Source organism: Phascolarctos cinereus, unplaced genomic scaffold, assembly GCF_003287225.1.
Source record: "Phascolarctos cinereus isolate Bilbo 61053 unplaced genomic scaffold, phaCin_HiC Scaffold_7;HRSCAF=346, whole genome shotgun sequence".
NCBI lineage: Eukaryota > Metazoa > Chordata > Mammalia > Diprotodontia > Phascolarctidae > Phascolarctos > Phascolarctos cinereus.
Genome location: NW_027556180.1, coordinates 55,494,421 through 55,521,549, shown reverse-complemented (window position 1 = coordinate 55,521,549; position 27,129 = coordinate 55,494,421). Strand labels below are relative to the sequence as shown.

General features: G+C 36.9%; 1 protein-coding gene across 13 annotated transcripts in view; it reads right to left on the bottom strand.

Moving 5' to 3' along the window:
• TRIP12 (thyroid hormone receptor interactor 12) overlaps positions 1–27,129 on the bottom strand; it is a 181,013-nt gene that overhangs the window by 84,522 nt on the left and 69,362 nt on the right. For all 13 annotated transcript variants that reach the window (XM_020970927.2, XM_020970926.2, XM_020970931.2 and 10 more), the window contains one exon: positions 19,097–19,243. In XM_020970927.2, the coding sequence (XP_020826586.1) occupies positions 19,097–19,194 (98 nt within the window). In that variant the 5' untranslated portion in view covers positions 19,195–19,243. The remainder of the gene's footprint in view (positions 1–19,096; positions 19,244–27,129) is intronic.

Here is a 27,129-nt window from a genome sequence, read left to right as displayed (position 1 = left end):
CACTTCTCCATTACAGGAATACTGGTACATACTGACACCAGCATTCATATTCTGCAAATAAGTCATGCCCCACCAAGAAAAAGCACATACCTGGCTGGCATCACACTTCCAAACCCCATTTAGGATACACAAGCTTACCTCTATACCTCACTCAATTCCTTTCTCCACTCAGTCCTTGCTTGGGACTAGGCTGAAAACAGGTAGAAGAGAGTAGGGGAAGGGAGCAGAAAAACTGTGAAGGGGTTAGTTAGAAGCTGTGGGACAAAACCAGCAATTGTGTATTTTTAATGATTTCTGTTAAATGGGTACAAGGAAGAAATAGAATGTTTAGGAAAGGAAGATGAAATGGAATATAAAACATTAAAAGGAACCAATCCATTTATACTTTAAAGATATTATATACATAATTTTTCTCTCTTCATCCAAAAGGGAAGAGATCACACTTTAACATTAAAAAAAAAAAGTTACTAAAACAAGGGAATAGTTCATGAATCAATACCAAACAAGTGTTTATTCTCTAAGGCAAACATGTAAAATACAATCCCTTGAAAATTCTTATTTATTTTCAAGTCTGTATTTGATTTGTTTATAACAAAAATGTATATTTCTATGTATGTAATATATAAACCTAAAAATAATGTACTAAATTCATTAGCTACTCTAGCTTTATTCCAACTTCATTTTAACAGGATGATGCATTATCATTCACTACATTAATAAAAGCCCAGGCAATAGCTAGTGAGGCTTGAAACTCATAGAGGTTGTGTTAAAACATACTTAGTGTACTGAAAACCACTACCTTCACATACATCAAGAAAGGAAAGTTTGATTCTAGGCTCACGGCCTAACACATGTAACACTAAGCAAACTGACTTCAGTCTCTTGAACTCATTTTTTCATTTCTAAAATTAAGGACCTGACCAACATAATCTGAGATCCCTTTCAGTTTTAACATTATATTAAGAAGTTCTAACATTATATGTAAATTTTTGGAACCACTTTCTTCAATCAATATCTAGTGCTGGCCCCAGAAGATGCAGACAAGGAAGAGAAAACACTACACCCATGTCTGTCTTTTGCCCTTAAAGGTCAAAAATCAATCACACCAAAAAAAAATTTTTTTTTTTTTAAAAATCAATCACACTGAAATTTGGCATCCAATTCAAAGTTATTGTTAAGTGAACTTTTTTATGTTTTCCCCCCTTCAGGGACAGTGAGATCCCTTTAGAGGAGGTAATCAAAGAAAAGCCAAAGGATCTCTTCGAGTGACAGAAGAATCTCAAAGAATCTTTAAAAAAAAAAAAGGGGGGGGGGAGAAGGAAGAGAGGCCTAAACTGAATGGAGGAGAATGAGGACGTGGGAAGAGTGACGGCAACATGACAATGCTTATTTATCCAAACATCCAACTACGACCTTATTCATTTGTTGTTGTTTTTTTCCAACTATGATCTTTAACTGAAAAAAGGACACCACAAGAGATAGAGATGATGTGGGAGAGTGTTCCAGGCATAGAGGACAGCCAGTGAGTTGGGAACCTAGGTGACCAGAAGGATACTGTAGCCCTGAGTATAATGTCACATCACAGAAAGTGTGACATGGATGAAGATCCAGAAGAGGAGACAGTGGTCACACAGGTAAGAGCAGAAGCAAGAAAGAGAGGTGTAGAGGTGTAATAAAAACCTAAAAAGAGGGGCAGCTAGGTGGCGCAGTAGATAGAACACCAGCCCTGGAGTCAGGAGGACTTGAGTTCATAACTGGCCTCAACACACATTAACACTCACTAGCTATGTGACCCTGGGCAAGTTATTTAACCCTACTGCCTAACCCTAAAAAACAAAAACAAACAAACAAAAAACCCCTAACAAGGGTACGAAGGAGAAGAGTGGTACAGAAAACTCAAGGAGAAAGAGGAAAGACAAAAGGCCATTATATTTGGTAATTAAGAGATCATTACTAACTTTGTAGAGTATAATTTTGGTTGAATGATGAGGACAGAAAACTGCAAAGAGTTAAGAGGGAAGTGAAAGGGGAAGTGGAAATACATATTGTAGAGGATCTTCCAAGGATTTTAGCCACAAAACAGAGGAGATACGAGACAATAGCTAGTAGGGAAAGATGTGAGAGCTTCCCCCCACACACACCTTAGGCAATTGGGGTTAAGTGGCTTGCCCAGGGTCACACAGCTAGTAAGTGTCAAGTGTTTGGTCTGAGGCCGCATTTGAACTCAGGTCCTCCTGACTTCAGGGCCAGTGCTCATCCAATGTGCCACCTTGCTGCCCCGATGTGAGAGCTTTTTGAAGATGGGAAGAAAGTCGTAGGTAGTAAGCAGGAAACAATAATAACAGCAACTATTATAATTATGTGCTACGCACTGCACTAAGCATTTTTCAATTTTCTCTTCTGATGCTCGCAACAACCCTGGTGCTATTATTATCCCATTTTTCAGATGAGGAAACTGAGTCAAATAAGGGGTCACACAGTTAATAAGTGTTGGAGGTTGGACTGAATTCAAGTCCTCCTGACTCCAGGTCCAGTATTCTATCCACTATGCAACCGAGTCGCCCCAGAGATAAAAGATTAGTTTTAATAAAGGGGGCAATCTGCTAGAGAAGATGGCATGTAATGTGGGGTCTGCCTTGACAGGAAGAAATGTCACCTCTTTATCTGAGACTGGGTGAAGTGAGAGAGTGTCAGAAGCCATCTGAGTAATGCAAGATAAGGAAGAGGGGAGAAGGGGAAGCTCTCTGCAAATAAGCCAGATTTTTTTAATGAAATGAGGAAAGGGTGAGCTATGGGCAGTCTGAGGAAGAATAAAAAGTCTTGAAAAATCATTTAGATGAGTGGGATAGTATATCAATTAGGGAGGTATAAAAAGATTGCCTTGCAGCAATGAGGGCGAACTGAGAACATATAACAAACTTGTATCAGACTCAGTATAGTTTCATAATTTTCAGAACTTGAGTAGGCATGAATACAGAGTATAATGGAACATACATATTTTATTTATTTATATATATGTATATATAAAACGAAAAGTATAATGCTAGTGCAGAGGTGATAACATGGGAAAAAACTGAGATGTCAAGAGACTGGAGGTCATGGAATGGGCAAAAAACAAGATTCAGTGCTGTTAGGCAGAAGGAGAAGATGAATAATGACCAGATAAAGGAACTTCAGAGTTAACAAATATAGACATGGAACACTTTTGGGTGATGGCAGGATGAAGCATGTGTTCGTTATGTGTAGCTCTGGTGAAGTGGAAGAGTAGGTCCTGGGAATGTAGTAAGTTAAGGAATTGGGAGATTAAGGTATTTGAGGGAGATTCAATATGTACGTGACATTTGACCTGGGCAGTTGGATGGGAAGTGATTCAATATACAGAGAAAGCATGAGAGTGAAGGAATTCCAGGCCAAAGAGAATATAAGCAATGGCACAGAGAATAGTGAAACTCAAATTCAGACAAGAAAGAGAGGGTCAACAACATCAAATATTACAGAAAGATACAAACGGATTACATTTGAGAAAAGGCCAGTAAACTTGAAGATTAAGAAGAGATTACCAGTAGCTCTGGAGACATCAGTTTAAATTGGGTGAAAGGGAAAAAATAATTAACTTGCAGGATTCTGGTTTATTGCTTTTAAAAAGTACTGCATTGGGGCAGCTAGGTGGTGCAGTGGATAGAGCACTGACCCTGAAGTCAGGAGGACCCGGGTTCAAATGTGGCGTCAGACCAAACACTTGACACTTACTAGCTGTGTGACCCTGGGCAAGTCACTTAACCCCCAATGTCTTTAAAAAAAAAAACTACTGGATGTGTAAAGGCATTATTTCTAAACACACACACACACACACACACACACACACACACACACAACGAGAGGAAGGTTTCCCAGTTATTTCAAGAGTAAAACAAGAATACTCTGTCCACTGTGATTTCATGAGAGTTTCAGAAATGCTCCTTTAGCAATTGCTAAAAACCTGGATGGGTCGGTCGACCTGTGATTTCACTGGCAAAGAAAACAAAATTTACAAATCAATAACTGTCGAAGAAAAACACCTTAGGAGTTTGGATAACACAATGAATAACCACAACTCCATAGGACTCATGATAAAACAGACTACACACCTCCAGACAGAAAGGTGAGTTTAGATGGACTTTATAAAACATGACCAATTAAGGATTTTTTTCTTGTTTGTGAAGAGTTTTGCTTTTCTTTCTTTTTGTGTGTGGACCCCACCCACCCCAGCCACTGCAGGCCTCACAAGGTGTAAGCGAAAAAGCAAATTTTCACTGACTGAAAAAGGAAAGAAAGAAAAAACAGGAGGAGAGGAAAAAGGAGAGGAAAGGGGAGAGGGGAAGGGAAAGAGGTGAGAGAGGAGGGGAGAGAAAGGGAGGTAGGGGAGAGGGGAAGAGGTGAGGGGAGGAGAAAACTTCCCCCTATTAAAGTAGATTGGCACCTATCCTCTGCCCTTCACCTTAAATATCTCTGGGAGGGGATGGTGATGGAGAGGAAACTGAGAGATTAAGTAACTTGCCTAATGTCAATATCAGGAGAGTAAACCCAGGCTCTAAAACTAGCACTCTATTCATTCTGTCATGTTGCTTTTACAGTAAGACAAGAAAAACCAGAAAAATGGAGGCAAAATTATTTCTGTGTATGCACAAGGCTTCCTTGGAAACTGCTGAGAATTAACAAAGAAATGAGTTGAGAGGATTAACAGCTTCGGCAGAAGAACAGAATACAAAATTATGCACTAAAATTACCATTTCTATACATTAAAAGTGAGGAAGAAATGATCAAAAGAAAAATTACATTTAAAGTAACCACAAAAAGCATTAAATCTTAAGTTACCTGTTAGAAGTTATTTATACAGTTGGCTATTTATCAAAATAAAGGAAGACCTAAATAATTGGATATGTAATAGATGTTCATGACTAGGACACATCAATATAATAAAAATTATGTGCCTAATCGATAGATGAGATGGGGATACTTTATGCAATAAGATAAAGTAACAAAACTCATATGGATACAAAAACTCTGAAATTAAAGGAAAATATAAAGGAGAGTGGGGGAGGAATGAAAGAAGCCTACCATTACTTATATTGTGAATAACACAATAAAACAATAATCATAAAAATTATTTGGTATTAGTTTAAAAAAACTGAAAAGTATATATGTGAAAAATATATACGTGTAACAGATAAGAACTTTAAACAACCAGGTGATAAACAATAAACTAGAGAGGTCCTCATTATTTGTCAAAAAATACTGCAAAAATTAGAGAACAGTTGGGGTAAAAAAATTGGTTTTGATCAGTATCTTACCATGGTAGAAATATGCTAAATTCCAAATGGATAGTCTAAACATAAAAATCCTTATTTTTTTTTAAGCAGAAGAAAATAGAATAGCATCTTCTGCAAAAATGATTAGAGAAAATCATAAGCAGATAAGACATAAAAGGAAATCTTGCTTATGTAAAATGAAAAGGCTTTTGCATGAACGAAATTAATTCAGCTACCATAAGCAAAGCTGTAAACTAAAATGTGCATTAAACATCCTAGGATCCCTGCTTTAAAAAAAATAAGTTTGACACCCCACAAAATACAGTAAATCAAAAAATTTTAAGACTCAAACTTATTACCCAAGAGAAAACAAAGAAAGTTTTCAAAAGAAAAACAAAGGTATACTAATAAGCAGCACCAATAAACAATGGTCCAAACTGCTAATGGAAACAGATTAAAACAATTCTGAGATATCATGACAGACCCATCAACTGAGCAAATATGATAAAACATGTAAATGTTCAATGTTAGATGGCCTGTGGGAAAAATAGGTATATTAATAAACTACCAGTGTAGGAATGAATAGGTCTAACTATTCTGGAAATATTTTCAAATTATCTGGGAAAAGAGGTTTCAAATGGGTTATATCCAAATCTCCCATTCGCTTGAGTGTATCACTAATCTTCCAGAATCCCAAGTGTGCAACTTTGTTAGTAACCTTGACTCCTTATTCTGTTGTTGCATGTATCCATTCAATCGTCTGATCTTGTCATTTCTACCTTACTTCTTTCCTTTCTCTCTTAACTTACATGGCTACCACCATAGTTTAGGACCTCATCATCTCTCATCTGGACCCTCACAGTAACCTTATGATTGGTCTCCTTGGCCTCAAGTCACACTTTACTCCAATTTATCACAGCTGCCAAAGTGTTCACTTCTCTCCCTTACTCCTCCAGAAGTAACTCTAGAGGCTCCCTATTATCTCTAGAATCAAACATTATCTCCTTCATCTGATATTTAAGGCCCTTCCCCAGCTGAATGTAAACTACTGTTATTCTTCTTTGCATACAGAATAACTAACGTTCTTGCTGTTCCTTCATTTCCCACATCTGGGCCTTTGCAACAGCTGTCCTCAATGCCAGAAATGCCCTCCCTTGTCTCTGTCTCTTTGAATCCCTCATTTCCTTGAAGATTCAGCTAAGGCACAACCTTCTGCATAAATCCTTTTCTCTTTTTTTTTTTCTTTTTTGGTCTAGGCAATGGGGTTAAGTGACTTGTCCAGGGTCACACAGCTAGTGAGTATTATGTGTCTGAGGCTGAATTTGAACTCAGGTCCTCCTGAATCCAGGGCCAATGCTCTATTCACTACACCACCTAGCTGCCCCCATGAATCCTTTTCTCATACCCCAACTGTTAGTTGCTCCCTCCCTCCCTCCCCAAATTCCCTTATATTTATTTTGCATATGTTGGAGGTAGAGTATATACTGGAAAAGCAGCTGGCTCTGGAGTCAGTTCAAATCTTGCCTATGACTCCTGCTACCTGGGCAAACCACTTCACTTCCTTGGGCCTCAATTTTCTTATGTGTAAAATGAAGGTATAGGACTAGATGGCATAAGGTACCTTCCAACTCTAGATCTGTGACACTATGAACACATTCTACACATGCACAGACACACAAAAACATGTGCACACATAAAGATACAGAGGCATGTTGTCTGTCCTTGCCTCATAAAAAATACTTGAGATGTGTTGAGAGCTCCCTCTTCTCATCATTCAGACATCTTCCCCTACTATTTCCTCCTTCATTCTTTGTTCCCCTTCTTGACAAAGCCAACTCCTCTACAGACACCCTTAATCAATCAATAATTCTAACTTTTCTAGTAAATTACTCTTATTATTTTCCCTTTTCTCATCTTCAATCTCTCCCTATCCACTGACTGCTTCCCAGCTGCCTACAAAGTTATCTTAACATTCTTATCAGCTATTGTCTTACACAATACTTATACTTTCCTCCCTCTCCTAGCTAATTCCTTGAGAAAGCCACCCACATTAGGTGCCTCTCCTTCCTCTCCTCTGTAAATCTTCTGTAATCTACTTTATGATCCCATCACTCAAATTAAATTGTCTTCTACAAAGTTACCAATGATCTCATTACCAAATCCAACAGCCTTTCCTCATTCATCCTCCAAAACTTTCCATACTGTTAATCTCCCTTTCTTCCTTCTCCTATCCTCCTGCCTTTTCTCTCTACCCCACTTCCCAACTAGGCTTCTATTATGCTCTACTTTCTCCCACTGCTTATACACCTCTGCTAATTTTTCACCCATCTAACCCCTTTATCACATCTTCTCTAGACTACTGCAATAGCCTTTTACTAAAGGGTTTCCCCATCTATCTATTTTCCACTCAGATACCAAAGTGACCAGCTCTTCTAAAGTGTTAGTATGACCATGTCACCCTTCATTCCTCATACCTGGAATGATCTACCCCATCATCTGACTTCAGTTTGGCCCTAACTTACTTCAAAAGTCTCAGCTCAAATCCCACCTATTCCAGGAGGTCTTCCCCTCTCAATGTTCTTTCCATCTATTCTGTCCTCTATTCACTATTTACCTAGTAGTTTACTATTCACTATTTACCTAGTACTTACATGTTATGCTGTCCCCTTTTGGAAAGCTTCTTAATGGCAGAGGCTATATTTGTGCCCTTTTTTGGTATCCCTTAGTAAATGTCTAATAATTGCTCATTGACTGACTAATGAAATGCAAGCTCTCTAAAGACAAGTAGTGTATGGTTTTGTCTTTGTACTTCTAGCACCTAGCACACTGCCTGGCATTCAGCTGGCTCTTAATGTTTCTTGATTTGAGTATATATTACAAGATCAGTGATGAACAAACTGTGGAAAGTGAATTTAAAGGAATACTGCTGTGCTCCAAAGAACTTGTCATATAAAGAATTCAGAGAAACATGAGGGAAATGTATGAACTAAGGACAAGCAAAAGAATCATAACCTCAGTGACCATAATAATACAAATAAGTATGAACAGAATTCAGCTCAAACAGAAAAGGTGCTGATCAACAATGAAGAATAACTGTTTGTTGTCAGCGCTTCCTGTTAAGAAATGGTAAACTCTAAGAGCAGAAAGTTATATCTCGACAGCCACAATCACTCATTTGTTCTGTTTAACCGGCTTTAAAAATAAGAAACTAAGAGAGGGGCTCACTTATGAGGAAGTAATCATTGTATCAAAACAGTTATCAATAAATAAAAAAAAAAGCTCAGTGCTGCTTCCCCCCCCCTTTTTTTAAATTAATTTCTCTGGCACTAGTGACATCCAAGGTTAAGATGACTTGCTTGCACCTCCAAATTGCTTCCTTACCATTAACCAAAAAATTCAATTCACCTGGATAATTCACTATTCAATCAAGTTAGTTACTTAACTGAGCTACTATTGCGTTAATTTTGAAGAATATTAGTATAAAAAGGATAAGGACCAGATCACGGACAACCATGAAAAGGCTTGGCAATAATTTGGATTTCACAGAATCACAGACTTTCAGAGTTGGAAAAGACCTCAGTTCCAATCATAACCAGCCCAACCCATAACTTCTTAAATCCCTCTCTATCAATACCCAACAAGGGATCAAGCTTCTGTGTTTGAAGATTTCCAATGAGTTATAATTCACTAGCACCTAAAGCAGTCCATTCCACTTCTGGCCAGCTCCAAGTGTTTTTCCTTACTGCTAACTACACCAGCAAATCTACATTCTCGGTGACATGGGAGTTCCTCCAATGACGTACATCACAATCCACCCATGCCTGCCCCCAAGTTTGCTTTTAATTTGCCTCTTTCAAGCTTTCACTCTTTGTTCCTAATTCTGTCCTGTGGAGGAAACTGAACAAGTCTAACACTTCTTCCTTATAACAGTCCTTCAGATACTTGAAGGCAGTTATCATGCAAATCCTTCCCAAGTTGTCTCTTCTTCAGGCTCAACAGCCTCACACTTTCTTCAACCAAATTTCAAATGACACTACTTTTCCAGTTCCTCCTTACTACTGAAAATTACACCTTAAATAAAAATTCTTGCTTGTCAATTCCTGAACCTTTAGAAGAAAAAAAATTGCAATTAAGGTAGGCAAGTTGAAAAGGTATTGGCTGCTCCAGAGTGGGGAGAGAGAGAGACCCTTCCAGAGAGTTAAAGCCATTCATCAATGAGATAACCATGCATTTTTTGTGGGCCAGGCTTGTGAACTGTTTTCATAACACTTAATTTTTTTTTCCTTTCTAGATACACGGCATACTTTAATGACATGATAGTACTCCTGTTTTTACTGCACCGGTCTCTACCCAAATCCTCTTCATCACCGTGCTCATCCCATCTATTTGCCGGCTTTCGTTGTAAGAGTATATATCTTTTATAAATATACAATGCTACTGCTACCTTATCCTCTTTCTCATACCCACCTTATTCGTGTGTGTGTGTGTGTGTGTGTGTGTGTGTGTGTGTGTAAGTAAAAAGAGCCACCTCCAAATTACGGGTCTTGGGGTCTTCCAATTATCAGTGATCCCTAGAAGTTCAAATTTGACTCTCTGTATTATAATTTCAAGTTCATCTTGCTTCTAGCATTATTTTGTATACCTACATATAAATATTTCACACATTTTCATTCAGTGAATATCTAGAGCAGGTGAGAAACAAAGTATACCTTCCCAGCCTCCCAGATACAGAGAATTCTCAATAGTACTGGTATTCTCCTTCCACACATGGAAGAGAAACAACATATAATGAGAAAGACCTTCTTGCAATGGAGCACTAAAAAGCATGTTTTTATTTCCTCTTAGTCTATCTGTTCACCATCTACCTGTCACCGTACATTACCTCTATCTTCCAGTTAGTGACCTCTTTCACACCTCCCTGTTTTTATATTACTGCTCTCAGACATATCTTTACTCTCATTCTTCCTTCTGGCCAATAATACCTAATAAAAACAATCATATTACACATTTAAGACTTCAAGCTCCTAGAAAGCAGCATCTTTAATAATAAAGATCTTTATTATTTTACTTAGTAAAATAAGGATATTGAAAAAATAATGGGGCAGCTAGGTGGAGCAGTGGATAGAGCACCCGCCCTGGATTCAGGAGGACCTGAGTTCAAATTCGGCCTCAGACACATAATACTTACTAGCTGTGTGACCCTGGGCAAGTCACTTAACCCCACTGCCTAACCAAAAAAAATAAATAATGTAAATAATAAGTAATAAACACAGGCTAATCTGCAAATCTATTTGCCATGTCTCATAAATAACACCATCCAATATAGAACTCTGTAGACAATTTCCCACCTCAGATCCTACCAAAGAGTTTCAAATGTCAGCACTCTCTTATCAACAATCTCACCTATAAATACAGTAAGATATGTAACAGAGCTAAATCATGAAACTTGGTTTGTTCACAGGCTATTGTTACAACATGGACAGTGGTGGCTACTTCCACATAACAGCTTTGTGTGGCTAAAAAATTTAAGCTTCACTAACAGTACTTACAAATAAGTATCCTTAATACACACTATTATTTCAAAGTTTCTTGTAATTACCCTTTCCCAAAATCTGTAGAATACACAGAATTTCCTTCACAAAGTCAAAGCAATACAAAGTGATGAGTATAAATTAATTACACATCCCAAATCTGAGTAGCTAACCCTCAATTACACACATGCCTCAAGAACCATTCCCTACTATAAAGCTGCTAAAAATATCCTCCAAGGTTCAGGCCTCTGTGCAATTCTCTATAAAAGGAAACACTGTTAGAAGGGTAGGCCAATGGCTTTAACAGCAATAGCTAGATAATCACCCCAAGAAACACCAGATTCCCTGCACACAGTTTCCCATATGAAGCAAGGAATCAGGAATGTAATAAATATAATACCAAGCCCACTACAAAGAAGTACTTTATACTAGTACTTTCCAACATGGTGTCAAACTCAAATAGAAAGGGATTGCTATATAGCCATATTATCTTTAAAAACCATAAATTAACAATTTCCATGTTGTACTATACCTTATTTTGTTTGACAAATTTTATTTTGTTATTTACTTTATTTTGTTAAATCTTTTCCAATTACATTTTAATCTGGTTTGGACTGCCCCCATGAGCTTGACGTCTCTACCTTAAAACATTTAGTTAGTAGGATTCACTGACATATATTCACAGATATTTCAATAGTCAATAAAGTACCATGTGCCTGGCACTGTGGTAAGCTTGACCATGTCAAGATTACAAAGCTCGGAGAATGGAAAGATGGATGGCCTTTGACACTGAAATACAATATTTGGAAGGAAGGTTTAGGGCAAAATATGAAGGTTAAGAAACCATTGGAACATCCAGTATGAAATGTTCAATTGGCAAGTGGTGCTGTAGGCCTGAAACTCAAGGGGCTGGACAGATAAATAGATTTGAGGGAGAGCGCATGCACGCAATAATCTGCTGAGAGATGACAGTTAAACACATGGAAGCTGATTGGGAAAAGAGTGCTAGGGACAGAACCTAGTCAGTACACCCAAGTTAGAGGACATGATATTGATGATGAGGCAACAAAGAAGACTGAGGGAGACCAGCAAGACATGCAGGAGGAAAAGTAGGCAAGAGCAATGCCATAAAAAACCAGATAGAGAATCCAGGAGGGGATGATGGTCAACAGTGTTAAATGCAGCAGACAGATCAAGAAGGATGAATATTGAGAAATGCCAGTCAGATTTTGCAATTAAGAAGTCACTGGTAAATTTATAGAAGTAAGTTTCATTTAAGTAGTAAACTCAGAAACCAGACTGCAAGGGGTTGAGGTGTGAGTGAATTGATAAAAGGACAGAGTTTTTCAAGAAGTTTGCCTGAGAAAGTGAGAGACATAAGGAAGATAGCTGTAGGGAACATGTTAAAGAATGTTTTCAAAGAATGGGAGAGAACTTGGGCCTATCTGAAAGGAGAAGGGAAAGAACTAGTTGACAGAAAGGCTGAAAATTTAAGAGAAAAGGAAATGAAATGAGAACGCAAGCAGATGGGGTGAAAGGGAACGGGATCAAGTGGACACGGAGCTGGGGTTGGCCTTGAGAAAAAGGGACTTCTCTTTGTTGGAGATAAAGGAAAACACAAGAAAGTGGGAGATGACTGATTTCAAGGCATTGTAAGATGAAAATAACCGGAAATACACAGTTCACATCCATTTTTTTCTTTAAAAAGAGGTAACACTTTACCTAATTGTATATAATCAGTAATAACTAGGAATAACAATTTCTTGGCTGCAGATTTCTGAACTGTAAAGTGGGAGGGTTAATCTATCTGATGCACAGGTCACTTCTTACTTTAATATTATTTTCTATTTATCCTTTACCCACATTTTAATATGTTCCTGTGAGGTCTTTTTCCCTACATGCATTAAACATTCTACGTGAAGTGGCATGTAAACTTGTTTAGCGAACCACTACAGGTTCAATATATCTCTGGAAGGGCATGTTTTAAAAAGCAATTTTTTGGAGAAAAATGAAACATTAATTTCTTTTGGATCTTTATAGATACTGGGTTTGGGGTTGGGTTATTTTTGTGATGGGAAAATACTTTCAGCTCTTAAAATTATAACAACTTGATAAATACTATTTTCCAGAATGAGATATGTTCTAATCTACCGTCATTTTTATTACAGATCTCTTTAATAGGAAAAAAACCTTAAGAACCCACTGAATAAAGGGGAGAGGAGAGGAGAGGAGGGCAGGGAATAAGCAATATACAAATATGTAACATCTGCCATGAACCAGGCACTGTGCTAAGCACTTTATAAATATCTCATCTGATCCTCATAACAATCCTGCTGAGGAGGCACTGTTAATATCCCCATTTTACAATTACGGAAACAGAGGCAAGAAGTTAAATGACTTGCCCAGGATCACATAACAAGTGTATAAGTCAGGATTTGAATTCATGTTTTCATATCTACAACCCAGTGCTCTTATCCACTGTGCCACAAATCAGGTCTACAGAGCACAGATTAAGGACCAAACCCTCTAAACAAGCTCAAAAAGACTAAAGACAAACTATCAAAAGTCTAGGTATACATGATTTCCCAGAAACACTGGCTTTATGGATGAATGGTGAACCAAGAGCTAAAAGACGAAATAATGTTTCCTTCCTCAATAAAATGAAAAATAAGGAAAATAGAACCAGGTACAATCAGCTAAAGATTAGGGTAGAAAAATATATGCAAAAATAATCTGTATGAAGCTATCTGAAAGAGCAGGGCTAATGCTAAAAAAACCAAACCAAACCAAACCTTTAACATTTCATAACCTTAAGTCCCTTCATAACCTTGAGCCCATTATTACTGCTAGTTTATATGCTCAAAGAAAAGAGTTCTGAAGGTGTTTTCTGTATATGCCTTAGAACTAAGATAATGGGAAAAGTGGTTAATTCAAGAGAGAAAATCCTAAGCCCTCAGGTGGTGGCAAGCACTACTTTCATGAACATGTGGAACATCCTCACCTGATAATGATAATGATTATATCTAGCATTTATTAAGCAGTTGCTACGTGCCAGGCACTGGGCTAAGCACTTTACAATTATTATCTCATTTGATCCTCACAACAACCCTGGGAGACAGATGCTATTATTATCCCCATTTTACAGTTCAGGAAACTGAGGCAAAGAGGGTAAGTAACCTTCCTAGGACCACACCGCTAGTAAATGTCTGAGGCCAAGTTTGAACTCAAATCTTCTTTTGCCTCCAAGCCTAGCACTTTTCCCACTGTGCCACTTACCTGCCCCAACATGTGAGGCATATGTCAAATCATGTTTGAATAATGTGTTCCATATATTGTATTCTATCTTACATAGGCCTGTTTTGCTAACATAACTGGTCAAACCATTCTGGAAAGCAATTTGCAATCATGTAAGTTCCTAAAATGTTCAAAGCCTATGATCAACAGATTCCCCAAGTGAGTCTATTTCTCAAGGTAGTTATGACAGAAGGAAAAACCCAAATGTAGAAAAACATTCATAGCAACACTGTTTATGACAACAAAAAGCATGCCTGACAATTAGAAAAGGGCTAAATGATAAATGAATGCAGTGGAACATAACTGTGAAGGAAAGAATGACAGATAAGAAAAATTCAAATAAACATGGGAAGACTCATGTGAGATGATGCAGAATAAACAAAGAGCCAATTGAATACACATTGACTACAACAACTTAAGTAATAAGGCTCACATGGAGGTGACAAAATTTGGTAAAATACAACACTCAAATCCCACCTAAGAGACTTACTAGCTTGTGTGACCCTGAGGAAAAGCTTTCTGAGGCTGCTTCCTCATCTTTAAAATGAGGATAATAGTAGCTTCTACCTCCCAAGGTTTTTGTGGAAATCAAATGAGAATACATGTAAAGTACTTTGCAACCTTCAAAGTGCCATATAAATGCTAACCAGTACCAGTAGTAACAGTAGCAGTAGCAGCAGCACCACCATGCCATGAAAGTTAAAAGGATAAAATTCCTACTTTCTATTACTGATAAACCAGGGAGAAGAGGGGTAGGTTTGGGTGTCTACTGAAAGTATGTTATATTGAAACAAAATCAAATTTTTGTTACCTTTGTTATCTAACAATCAGAACTATTGGAAGTAGGATAGACTACCTTAGGATGCAACAGGAAGACTTCCTTGAAGACCATCCTTTATGTGAAGGATAACCATTTTCCTGAGATATTGTGGAAGGTCCAAATCAGATTTTAATACTGTACATTATTCCCTTTTATACGCTCTATATTCCAACCAAATTAGATTAACTGATGCTTTATCTTTTCCTATTACTCTTCAATCCCCATGGAAATAGTACTTTCCCTCCCACCACTGTATCATTTAAATAACTTTCCCTTCATGCACCGAGGCTTAATTTAGGTTCCATCTCTTCCATGAAGGTTTACTTGATTTTCCCCAGATGTATGTTCTTTTCCCTCAAGTTTTCACAAAGCATGCAGTATTGGTCCTCTCCTTTCTCTTTATCCTTTTAACCCTGTATGATATATTTGAGAATGTCTAAATATATTTTCCAATTGACTGGTAAGTTCCTTCAAACAAGGATTACCATTTTTCTTCTTTGCATCATCACTGCCTATATCACAGGGCTTTGTAGAGTCAATATTTGCTTAACTGAATTTATCTATATCACCTTAAAAAACTGAAACTTTTGCCTCACTCACTTCCCCACAGCACAAGTTATGCACAACAAATATTTCTTCTTTATAAACCACTTTAAGACACTCTTCCAAAAGAATAATTCTAGACCAATTAACTTCAGACTGCTTTTTGGCATTTAATATGACAATGTGAGAAAAAATAGTGAGACATCTTCTGTTTTTCTTAAACAATTACATGTTAACCCTTTCAAACTAGGCACCTCAGAATCTATGCCAAAATTTCCAGCATTAATTGGAATTGTTCTTTTAGAACAGTCAAGTTAAATAAAACTATGCAAAGAGTAAATTTTACGAGAGTACTACTCTAGTGAACCCATTATTCTTGGGATGTTTTTAAATTCCTAAAATAAAATGTGTAAGATTACAAATGAAATAAATTATATAGAAATAGTTAATCAAATTATTCAAAGTAAGTCCATGGACCCCAGATTAAGAATTCCTGCTGTATTTATGAAGTTAAAAGCTTAGTTCCTGAGTAAAATTTTATTCTTGCAGAAAAACTCTGAACCATGGGAAATGGTACAGCCTGATAATTGGCATAAAATACATAAATAATGCATATTAGAGAATTTTGCTAAAGTGAATGTGCCTGTCTCCTTTTTTCAGTCAAGTTAGGGTACTACAGATAGAGAGTATTGCACAGATACAAATTTTACTAATTATTTTCTTTTGGTAAAAGGAAAGAATGGGAATAAGAAGTGGGTATGTAATATGGGGGTGATCAAGTAAATATTGAAAAATAAGTGATATAAAAACTAGATAAAGAGGAACTACACAATTTTAATAAGTGGGCAATGCATACATTGAGGTTCCTTGTACCTGTAATTATCTTTTGATGAATTAGTAGAACCTGTCCTCTGATAGTCTAGGACACATGAATGTAATATGAAATAATGAAAAGGAATTCAAAGAAATTCAGGAAGACTTATTAACCGATAGTAAAGTGAATGGCTTATAAGTCATATAATTGGCAACATGGAAGATTAGTCCCTCCAAAACAGTCCAGCTCCCTAAACTACACCCTCCCACCCCGAAAGGGATTATGCACCAGATACAGAGTAATCACAACTAAATCACAGAAGGCAAAATTCTTTATAAAGTAAGAATGAAAAACCTTATTACTTAAAACATGCCTTCAACACCCTCCATGCTCAGGCTAAAAGCCAATACTAGGCTTCCTAGAAAGTTCAGTCCTAAAGCACACAGATCTAAGCTGCTCTAAGAGCTTCCAAAACTGCCCCTACTGGGTAACTGAAAAGGGAATAGAGAGAGGAACCAAAATAAAGCGAATATTCATGAAAATATCATGGAGGAATCAGTGCTGTCCCCTTATAGGTTACTCTAGGAAGGACCTAAAGCTGAGGCAGCCTAGGGGCCTGGTGTTTTAGAGATCTGCTTATGAGCAATGGCAGAGGGACAACTGAGAGTGAGTGGAGAAAGAAAGGGGATAGAGGGCCACCAAAATAAAATGCCTAAATAAAGGCCCAGCGCACATGCAGATAAACCAACAGAGAAGATTCTAAAATCATCAAGAATTTGTCTCAAGGAAAAGACAAAGCTCTCCTGAAAAATATTATAATATGAAAGTAAATGAATCAATAGAGCCTGATGAAAGAGAGAAACTTGTTGACTACTCTCAGGACATGGAAATAACAAGAAACTCTATACTGCTTCAAAAGATAAATTCCATAAATGAAAAACTTAGCAATAAACAGAGGTTAGAAACTGGAGCTGTTGGAGTCCAATTAAAAAACATTATTAGTAGATGATAAAATATTGACCACATGATTGATACCTATGAAGTGAAAAAAATACTGACAGATTTGGAACACAAAAATATTCAGGCAGAAACAAACATGTAAAAGAGAAGGAAAAGGCCACACACAAAGTAAAAAATTAAAAAGTCAATTTTAGAGTAAGTTAATTACACGATGACAACAGCGTAAAAGGGAAGAACAAAAATAGAAACTTGTTATTGGGTAGTTACAATGACAAAGTTTAGCCCTGGGGGAAAAAGTGAGAAAAGGCACCTCTCAACTCTTCTTTGCAGAGGTACAGAGGTATGGGAATGGAATATCATACACAATATTACACCGTTAATGTGGTGGTTGATTCTGTTGAAGTGGCTTTGCTCTCTTCCTTTTAAAAAAAAAATTCTTTTTTGCTCACTGGGAGTTTGCCTCTCATTACCACCACTGCCATTAAGGTCAGGTCACAAATCAACATTTCCCTCTTTTTCAGAAATCCTCTGCTGCTTCTTTAGTTGCTATGAGAGTTCAGAAACCTGGTTCTTCAGAATGGAAATACAGCAATTCTCTTCTCAAATTAGCCACTAATAAGAATTCTTACGCAACCAACAAAATACTGGTACTTGCAAGAAAGAAAGAATGTGTTAGACATAGTTGGGGATAGGTCAGTGGGGGCGTAGTGTTCTTACTTTTCAGGTCAAATGAACAAATTCAATCATAAACTAGTTTTCTCTCACTTTACGTAAGTTCATTTTTACATTTATCTTCAGAAATACTCCAGAATCTACGTAGGAAAGCAGTGTCAATGAGCCAAAAAGACAAGAACCCTCAGTTCTTTCTTTAAGTTGTCTCTCTCTCACACACACACACACACACACACACACACACACACACACACACACACACACACACACACACACAATCTCCTTAGATCTCAGTATCCCTAATAAGATAGCATCTCTGACCTCATTCATCAAATCTTAAAATTGTGAATTCTAATTTAAGAAAATGAGGCGTAAACAATCATTGAACTGAAAATAGCTAAGAAATAAAGATTTGATCAGATTATTGCAGATAAACAGAATGCAAGGCCTTACTTAACAAGTTTCCATTAATGGAGGTGAAGTATTAATGGAAACTTGTTGAAGAATATAACCTATAGCCCATGAAATGATGGATCTATCATTTGACCACCAGACCTATTAGAATAGTAGACAAGCCCCTCTGGCATTTCATTTGCACATAATGCTCAAACTGAAAAACCGTCAAAATCTAAATAAAGGTAAATCTTACCATAAAGGAATAACTCAAACAAACAGAAAAAGTAGTTCCTAATTATCAAGAATGTTCATTTGGAGCCATTCCCAAGGAAAAAGACAACTAGTGGTATGGAATATGTTTAAAATGACAATTAAGAAGAATGAAAAATAAATAACAATCCACAAATGACAAACATTTTTCAAAGCTGAATACTGATCAAATATTTAAGCCTGAAAGAGAATCTGATATCAAAGGAAAAGACAAGAGCTACAAATATAAGATACTTATTTTTTTAAGTTAGGGCATTAAACAATTCTCTCCTATATTTATTTCAGATATAAAAACTAAATATCTAAGCTGGTGAAGAATTATCTACAGCTCAATTATTTCTAAATAACAGTTTTATCTGTACAATGAAGCAAAGGAATTGGAGTGGCAAAAAAAAAACACTATGAAACTTAGACCTAAATTATGCAAGTTTTTGCCTTCACAAATAGCTTTCAGCACTACTCTGCAGATATACTCAAAAACTACTTCAAACATTTGATAAACACATACCTTCCTCCTATGGAGTCGTCTTGTGGTTGGGCCCCGGCAGTGTTCCTCTGTGAACGTCGCAGTGACCCCCCTGGATTGTTATTAGGCCGGTTGGACATTGGCACCTCTCTCCTGAAGGGACATACCCTTTCTAGACACTACCATTCACTGAAAAAGAGAAAGATCAAATTTCACCAAATGCAGGTGATAACATATACAAGATTTTCTAAAGCTCTGGGAGAATGACAGTGCTATAATTAAACAGTTACTCATTTCAAATCTAGCTGCAGACACTACTTGTGACACCTTGGGCAAATGACTCAACCTGACTGCCTCGATTTCCTCAACTTTAAAATGGAGATCGTAAGTGTCATCCTCTCACAAGGTTACCTTAAGGATCAAAAGAAGTATTTGTAAAAGCACTTAGTACAGCGCCTAGCACATAGTAGGTGCTTAATAAATGCTTGTTCCTTTCTCCCTTCTCTTGTTTGATGGGTTTAAAATGATGAAAGTTCCATATTTATTCAATTTCTAAAAAAAGAACTATACTTCACTCTACATTTACAACCAATTGTATGCAATATGTATATAGTTATCTGACAGTAATCTGTGGCTAGGAAGCCACATTTATTCAACCTAAATATAATATTTCCTAAATTTAGGAAGTCCTTCAACCTACAGCATAAGGTAGGCAAATCCTAGGCAGTTACCCAATGCACTGAGAAGTTAAGTTATTTGCACTGTGGTCCTACTCAGTGTTTGAGGCCAGATTAAACACAGGTCTTACTTCAAGCCAATAGTACTTAATATTTTACCATGCTGCCTTTAAAATTACCCAAAAAAAAATTAGGGGGGGGATAGGGGTGGGAGGGAGAGAGGATTGTACCTGCAGATAAAGATTCTAAAATGTAACCTGGTAAACCCATACCTCCAATTCAGAGAAACAGTTTAAAAAAGAAGTCTTTTTAAAAACTTAAATCACTTTAGTGTAGAATTCAGTATAATATCTACTAGCAACCTATTCAACATGGTTTATTAGAAACACTACTTAAATGGTTTTGCTTCTAATAGGGCACAAATTTTTAAGAGTATTATTTTTATTTAAATATATAAATACAGCATGAGTATGATTACTATAATTTTTCAAGCAAAAGGAAGAATACTCTCATCAGAAGTAGGGTCAGTAGTTCTGAACTATCCATTTCCTGTTACTAAATGACAACTTGAGTACTGAAACAACACTGAGAACAAGTTAACTTTGACATCAAATACATATGTAACCCTGACACCATTCTAAGGAGCTGAAGTATTTTCTGTAACCTGTCGCTTGTGCAGCTGTTACCTAGGCCCACTGGCAACTACTTTCATCCATCAGCAGCTGCCTACAATGGAGTCCAGCTGTCAGGTGAACTTCTGTACTGGAGACTGTTTAAGAAAACAATTTTTAAAGCTCAACAGAAAATCAAAAAGCAGAATTACAACAACTGAGTTTTGGAGAGGGCAAGGAGGAATTAGAATCACAGAATTTCAATCTCAAAGTATTTATGAAACACCTATGGTGCCAAGCATTATGTTACGGATTGGGTATACCAAGACAAAAAGTCAGCATTCAATAACAGCAAGTATGTACGTACAAAAACAAATATTTATGTTTCACTCCTATCTAAGCCTACTTTTTATTACCCTGCATCCCTCATCTCTCTCCTCTCACTCATTTCTTAACCCTTCCCAATATGTCTTTTGACCTAACCACTAAACTAGAACTATTTCCTCCAAAACTGCCAATCTCTTACTAATCTCTTAACTGTAAAATTGGATCCTTTTCTCATCCCTCATCCTTCTTGATCTTTGCAGCATTTGATCCTACTCAGTAATCTCTCATCTCAGGTACTCTTCTCTCTTAAGGGTAAAACCTGCCCTATGGAACCAAGTAGAGGCAATCCCTGATACATGTTATCTCCTACTTCTGAATCCAAGACCTACTATCTACTGTCACTTAATCTCTCTGGGCCTCAGTTTCCTCATCTGTGAAATGGAAGAGCTTAAGTTAGCTGACCTTTAAGGTCCCTTGCAACTCTAAATCAATTATCTTGTGATGATCCTAAAAATCAGGTTAGGATTAAATCTAACAGAGAAGCAAAGATTACTAAGCAATCAACATTCTCACTTTTACAGATCAAAAAAAATGGGGAAAAGGAGGAAGAGGATTTCCCATGAACATAAAGAAAAAATCATGGCATCATTAAAAGATATAGCTTCAATATCATTAACCTAACCTTTCTGTGGCTATTGATATGTTTAGGTATTATTCATTTGATAATCTAGCAGTAATGTCAAAAATAATTAACTAATATACTGTACACTTAAATCAGAATTTAGCACTCAACTTCTGTCAAACACATTTCACTTTCACATGACACATATTAAACACTTAAAGAGTTCTGGATGAGCCATTGGTCTTTTAAGCACCCAAGAGTGCTAACACTTATTTCCTGGCATGATGTGAACAAAATGCCAATATTCATCTCCAAATACTGCAATATTTCCTATAAGACCTTAGAAATTACCTAGAAATTTAATCCAGCACAATTTCATTAAACACACTGATTTTGTGTGTTCAAGCCACCCAAATGCCACTGAATGCAATTCTGGGTCTGGCTATATCAGAACGTGTGTGTGTGTGTGTGTGTGTGTGTGTGTGTGTGTGTGTGTGTGTGTGTACACGCATGCATGCACATACATACACACATACAAATGCCTAGCATAGTGCTTTGCAAACAGTAGGAATGTAATAAATGCTTATTCAATTTGGAGTTTAAGAATATCAAAGAACTATACCACTAATATGATGAGCAGCTGGGTAGCACAAGTGGATAAAGTGCTAGCCCTGGAGTTGGGAAGACCGGAGATCAAATATGAACTTAGATTACTAGCTATGTAACCCTAGGCAAATCACTTAACCTTTGTTTACTTCAGTTTCCTCAACTGTAAAATACCTAAAATTCAGAGTTGGTATGAAGATCAAATGAAATAATATTTGTAAAGCAATTAATACAGTGCCTGGCACATAATACAACTCCCCTTCCCCCCATTAGTGGATGATATAAGAACATATTTTTTACTTAAAATACAAAAAAAAAATACTTTAAATACGCAGATGAATTCAGATACACAGGAAGCACTTTGGTTTATTTGCAATGTCCATTATCCACTAAGACCACTGTTTCTCTCTTTACTTCCTCACCCTTCTTGTCAGAGAGAAGCAACCATTCCCCTTGAGCCTGACTCCCAATGAATACCTTCACGCAGAGGCAGGGATTATTCACATTAAATTGTCCCTGACATATGATTTAGGGTTATCTATGCCCCGATAAGATTGCCTTCTATTTATTAATAATACTAATAACTAGTATTCATACAGCACTTTAAGGTCTACAAAGCACTTGGTATTTGTATATGCATATCTATATACTTGTATGTTGTCTCTCTTATTATAATATACATTTTTTTAAGGCAGGGGATCTTTTCTTCCCCTTCTAGGTATCCTAAGCTTGAAGACAGTGCTTGGCACATAGGCAGAATAAATGTTTTTTGTACAAATATCATTAATGACTTTTTTTAAATGTACACTTAACCTACTAGTAATGGTTTATTTCCAGTACAAACTCTGTGAATAATGACATCGACCCAAAGTAGTACTCTCTTTTGGAAGGGAGGAAGAGAGAGAGGAAGGGAGAGAGGAAGGGAGGGAGGGAGAGCAGGAGGCAGAAAGGAAAGAAGGAAGGGAGATAGAGAGAAGACAGCATTTATATAGCATTTTAAGGTTTGCAAGTACAGTATCTGTATTATGTCATTTGTTTTCATTATTGAGTCCTAATATTTTAATGTTTGGTGACTAAATTATTTTTAGTCATTTATATTCCTTGACAGATTGAAGGTCATCAACTTGCAACTTATATTAACTTAGGAACCATTTTTAGTGTATGTCACAATGCCTCCCCATCACCATGCAATATAGGTAGGATCCTCCTTTTTGCCTATAAAGTAGCCATAAGAGCAACACCTTTATTCTAGTAACACAACAACAACAAAACAAGGTTATGTTGGCATACCAACTCTACAAGTGTGTCGACATCGAATCCCTTCATCTGTCTAGACCAAAGAATTATAGGACTATCCTCATACAACCAATCACCTCTTCAGGATTTTAAATCACTTTTTCACTGAGTTCTAGTTCTGCTAAAAATTTTGTAAAATGAACTAGCAAAAATATAGAGGCATTGCAAGTTATATATATATTATATATATATATATTATGTATATATATATATATATAATAAATATAAGCATAAAATAACACTTTTCTAGGTTCTGCCTAACACATTCTTCTAAAGAATACCCAGAAATTTACTTTTCTTTTTGCCTACAGCAGCAAATCACTGTGGACTGATGCTTTCATTCTAGAAACAGTTCATAACTCAATTCAGCAAGGACTTATTAAGTACTATTAAGTAACAATGTAGTTGTGATACCATTACATGCAAGTAAACAGAATTTAAGTGAGGGAGGGTTATGCAAAGTCATCTGCCTTACTTTCTCCTCCAGAGGCATCCAGGTCCAGTGTGGCAAGATATAGATCAGGACTACTGGAGATGGCCCTAGATGCAATGGGAGACCATGGCCTTTTTAAGCCAAGGTCTTTAACAGGTCTCAGCTTGACTGAGGCAATGTCCAATCAGTGATTAAGGTTAGGTAAGAAATGAGGCAGAGAATGGCTCCTTTCAACTAGTCAAAAAAAAAAAAAGAATCCGAGATAGTGACAGTGTACAAAATAGTCTTTCCCTTGGGGGGGGGGGGGAACGCCCCTGCAGTATTAATCACAGATTAATACCAATATATTCCAAGAGATATACATAGCAAATACATAGTCATTTCAAGAATGGGGGACTAATATGAGTTCCTGAAAGATTTCCAGGAGAACATGGGTTGCAATGAGATAGAGGTAGAACATTGTGGGCACCAGGCACAGAAGGTAGAGATGGAATGCATGCCCTGGACTCAAAATATCAAGTTAACTATAAACTTTTGTCAGTGAGGTGTAGTCAGCCTGAAAGGGTGAATTGGAACAAGACTGTGAAGACTTAAATGACAAGAAGGAGTTAGGATTTGACACTGGAGGCAACAGGGGCAGCCTGAGCTTCTTGTCCAGGAGTGACGTGGGTAGGTGTGGGAAGGATGGATTGGACAGAGAAGATCTTAGCTGGAGCCAGGAAGACCAATTAGGGAATATTACAATAGCTCCCTGTGGGAAAGGATGAAAGCCTGAACAAGGGTGGTAATGGCATGAAAGGTAAGAATGAGACAGATGACAAAGACTTGGAGGGAGGATTAATTCAAGACTTGGTCAATTAGTAGACCATGGAGGTAGGAGGAGATAAGAGAAAACAGAGCCATGGAAAAGTCTTAAGTTATAAACCTCAGTGACTGCAGAAACGTTGGGCTTGTTAGGGTTTTTTGTTTTGTTTTTTGGGGGGAGTTCTCCTTTGTAAACTCTGAAGATAAAATTTGAAACAGTGGAAGCTGAGAAGATAATCAAGAATGCGGGGGGGGGGGGGGGGGGGGAAGGGCATACATGATCGAGAGTGCTGAGTGAACCAAGAACTGGTTAGAGAGGCAGAACACCAAAACAAAGCAGTTGTCATAAAACCCCAGGGAGAAGAGGAATACCTAGAAGAGGTGGTAAAAAAAAAAAAGTATAAAATGCTACAGAGAGGTCGACAAGCATCAGGACTTAAAGAAAAAGCTCTTATTAGACTTAGTAATAAAGAAGTCATTGGGGATCTTGGAGAAAGTAGCTTCATTTGAAAAGGTGTAGAGAGAAATCAAACTGCAAAGAGTTTGACAACTGACAGGAATAGACACTGATGTGAAGTTTCAACATGTGGAAATTAATTCAGACTTTTAAGGAGCCAAAGTGTGATTCTGATTAGTCTGACATGCAATCAGCCCTTCCTTTGCTTCAAACTTCTTTTTAGTAACAATCATCTTTTATCTTTAAAAAGTATTCATTAAAATTCTGGAAGCTACAAACAAATGATACTTCACAGACTGAATATCAAGTCATGTAAGATTTCTCATCAAGAACACTGTTTATCATTACTACAATGAATAAAATGTACATATAGATTTTCATATTTCCTTGAAACAGAATAAATCTTTTTGCAAAGATTAAAAAAGTTTCTTATCTACACATACACACACAGGCCACACACCATACTATTGCTCAATGAATGAATGTTTTTTATTCATTTGCCATCTCCAGTCTCTTTTTTGCATCTACATAGGCTTTCCTCAACTCTGGAATGCTCCCCTCTTGGAATTCCTAGTTTCTATCAAAACTGCTAGAGGATTGTCTTCTACATCTTTCTTAACTTCCCTCCTCCCAGCTGCAGGCATTCACTCCAAAAACTACCTTGTATTAGTTGTTGTGTATCTCCTTGTAAGAGCACATGCTATCTCTCCCCCATTATAATGGAAACTTAAAAGGTAGTGACTGTTTCACTTTTTTCTTTATATGCCCAGAATTTAGCATTGTACCTGGCCTAGAGTAAACATATATATATGCTTGAAGACTGACTGGTCTTTTACCTTAGTGCCAATGAGACTTGAAGAACATTTTCTAATTTCTAATACATACAACTTAAACAATCAGATAATTTCACCTAAGACCAAAGGTACAATCTACTGCCTTGCTGCCAACAGGGTTCATACACAGGAGAGTTATCAGTTTTTGTAGACAATTAATGCCACCACACTGGAATGCCACTACCGTGTGGTAAATCATAGTATCAACATGCATATCATCTCAGATAAAGTCATACTTAATGACTTTATCTAATTAAGTCAAAAAATTAGGTAACATTTTGATGCTGTATAAGCAACAGGACACTAAAAACTGAAAAGTTCCTACAAATTAGGAAAATCTGCAATTCCTTTCTATATAAATAGTTAACAGTTAATAAATATTAATTGAATGAAGTCCCTTCCAGAAAGAGATTGAAGTGCATTAGGGCAGCTAGGGTGGCGCAGTAGATAGAACACGTGCTCTGGAGTCAAGGGGACTTGAGTTCAAATCCAGCCTCAGACACATGATACTCAATAGCTGTGTGACCCTGGGCAAGTCACTTAACCCTGATTGCCTCTCGCAAAAAAGAGAAAGAGAGAGAGAAAGAGATAAAGAAAGAATACTGCGTTTCTCAAGAAAAAAATAACCTTTATATCCACATCCAGTCTGGCATCTAAGATACAAAGACACTGCACTGACATAAGCATATGAAACCAACCCCTAACAAATGGTTAACGGATATAATCAGTTTTCAGAAGAAACACAAAACATTACAATAGTTATATGAAAGTATACTCCAAATCACATGATAGAATAAAAAAATTCAAAATGAGTAAGGTTCCACATCTCATACATAATTGGAAAAGATGGGGGAGAAAAACAGAAAATGTTCGAGAGATTACGAGAAGGCAGGCACACTAAAATATTATTCCAACATCATTCTAGAAAACAATTTGAAACTTTAGAAGTAAAGTCACTCACAAAACACCTCTGATATCACTTCTGAAATAGCACCCAGACAAGTCACTTCACTCTTGCCTACCTCAGTTTCCTCAACTGTAAAATGGGGATAATAACCCACCTACCTCCCAGAATTGTTGTGAGGATTAAATTGGATAACATTTACAAAGCATTTCAAAAACCCTAAAGCTCTGTATAAGCTTGGCAATAAACAAATCAAATAGCAAAAACAAACAAACAAAAAAACCCCAAAACCAAAAACTAAAAACATTTGTACCAATACATGAAGAAAAACACCTCCAATGAAATTCAGCAATCATTTTTGCTAAAGACACTAAATAAAAAGCATAGGAAGAATGAAATTTTCCTTAAGATAGAAGCAATATATATTTGAAATAGAAAGCTTAGCATTATTTTAATCAAAAACAGTAGAAACATTTCAAATAAACAAGCGTAAAGCAAAAATGAG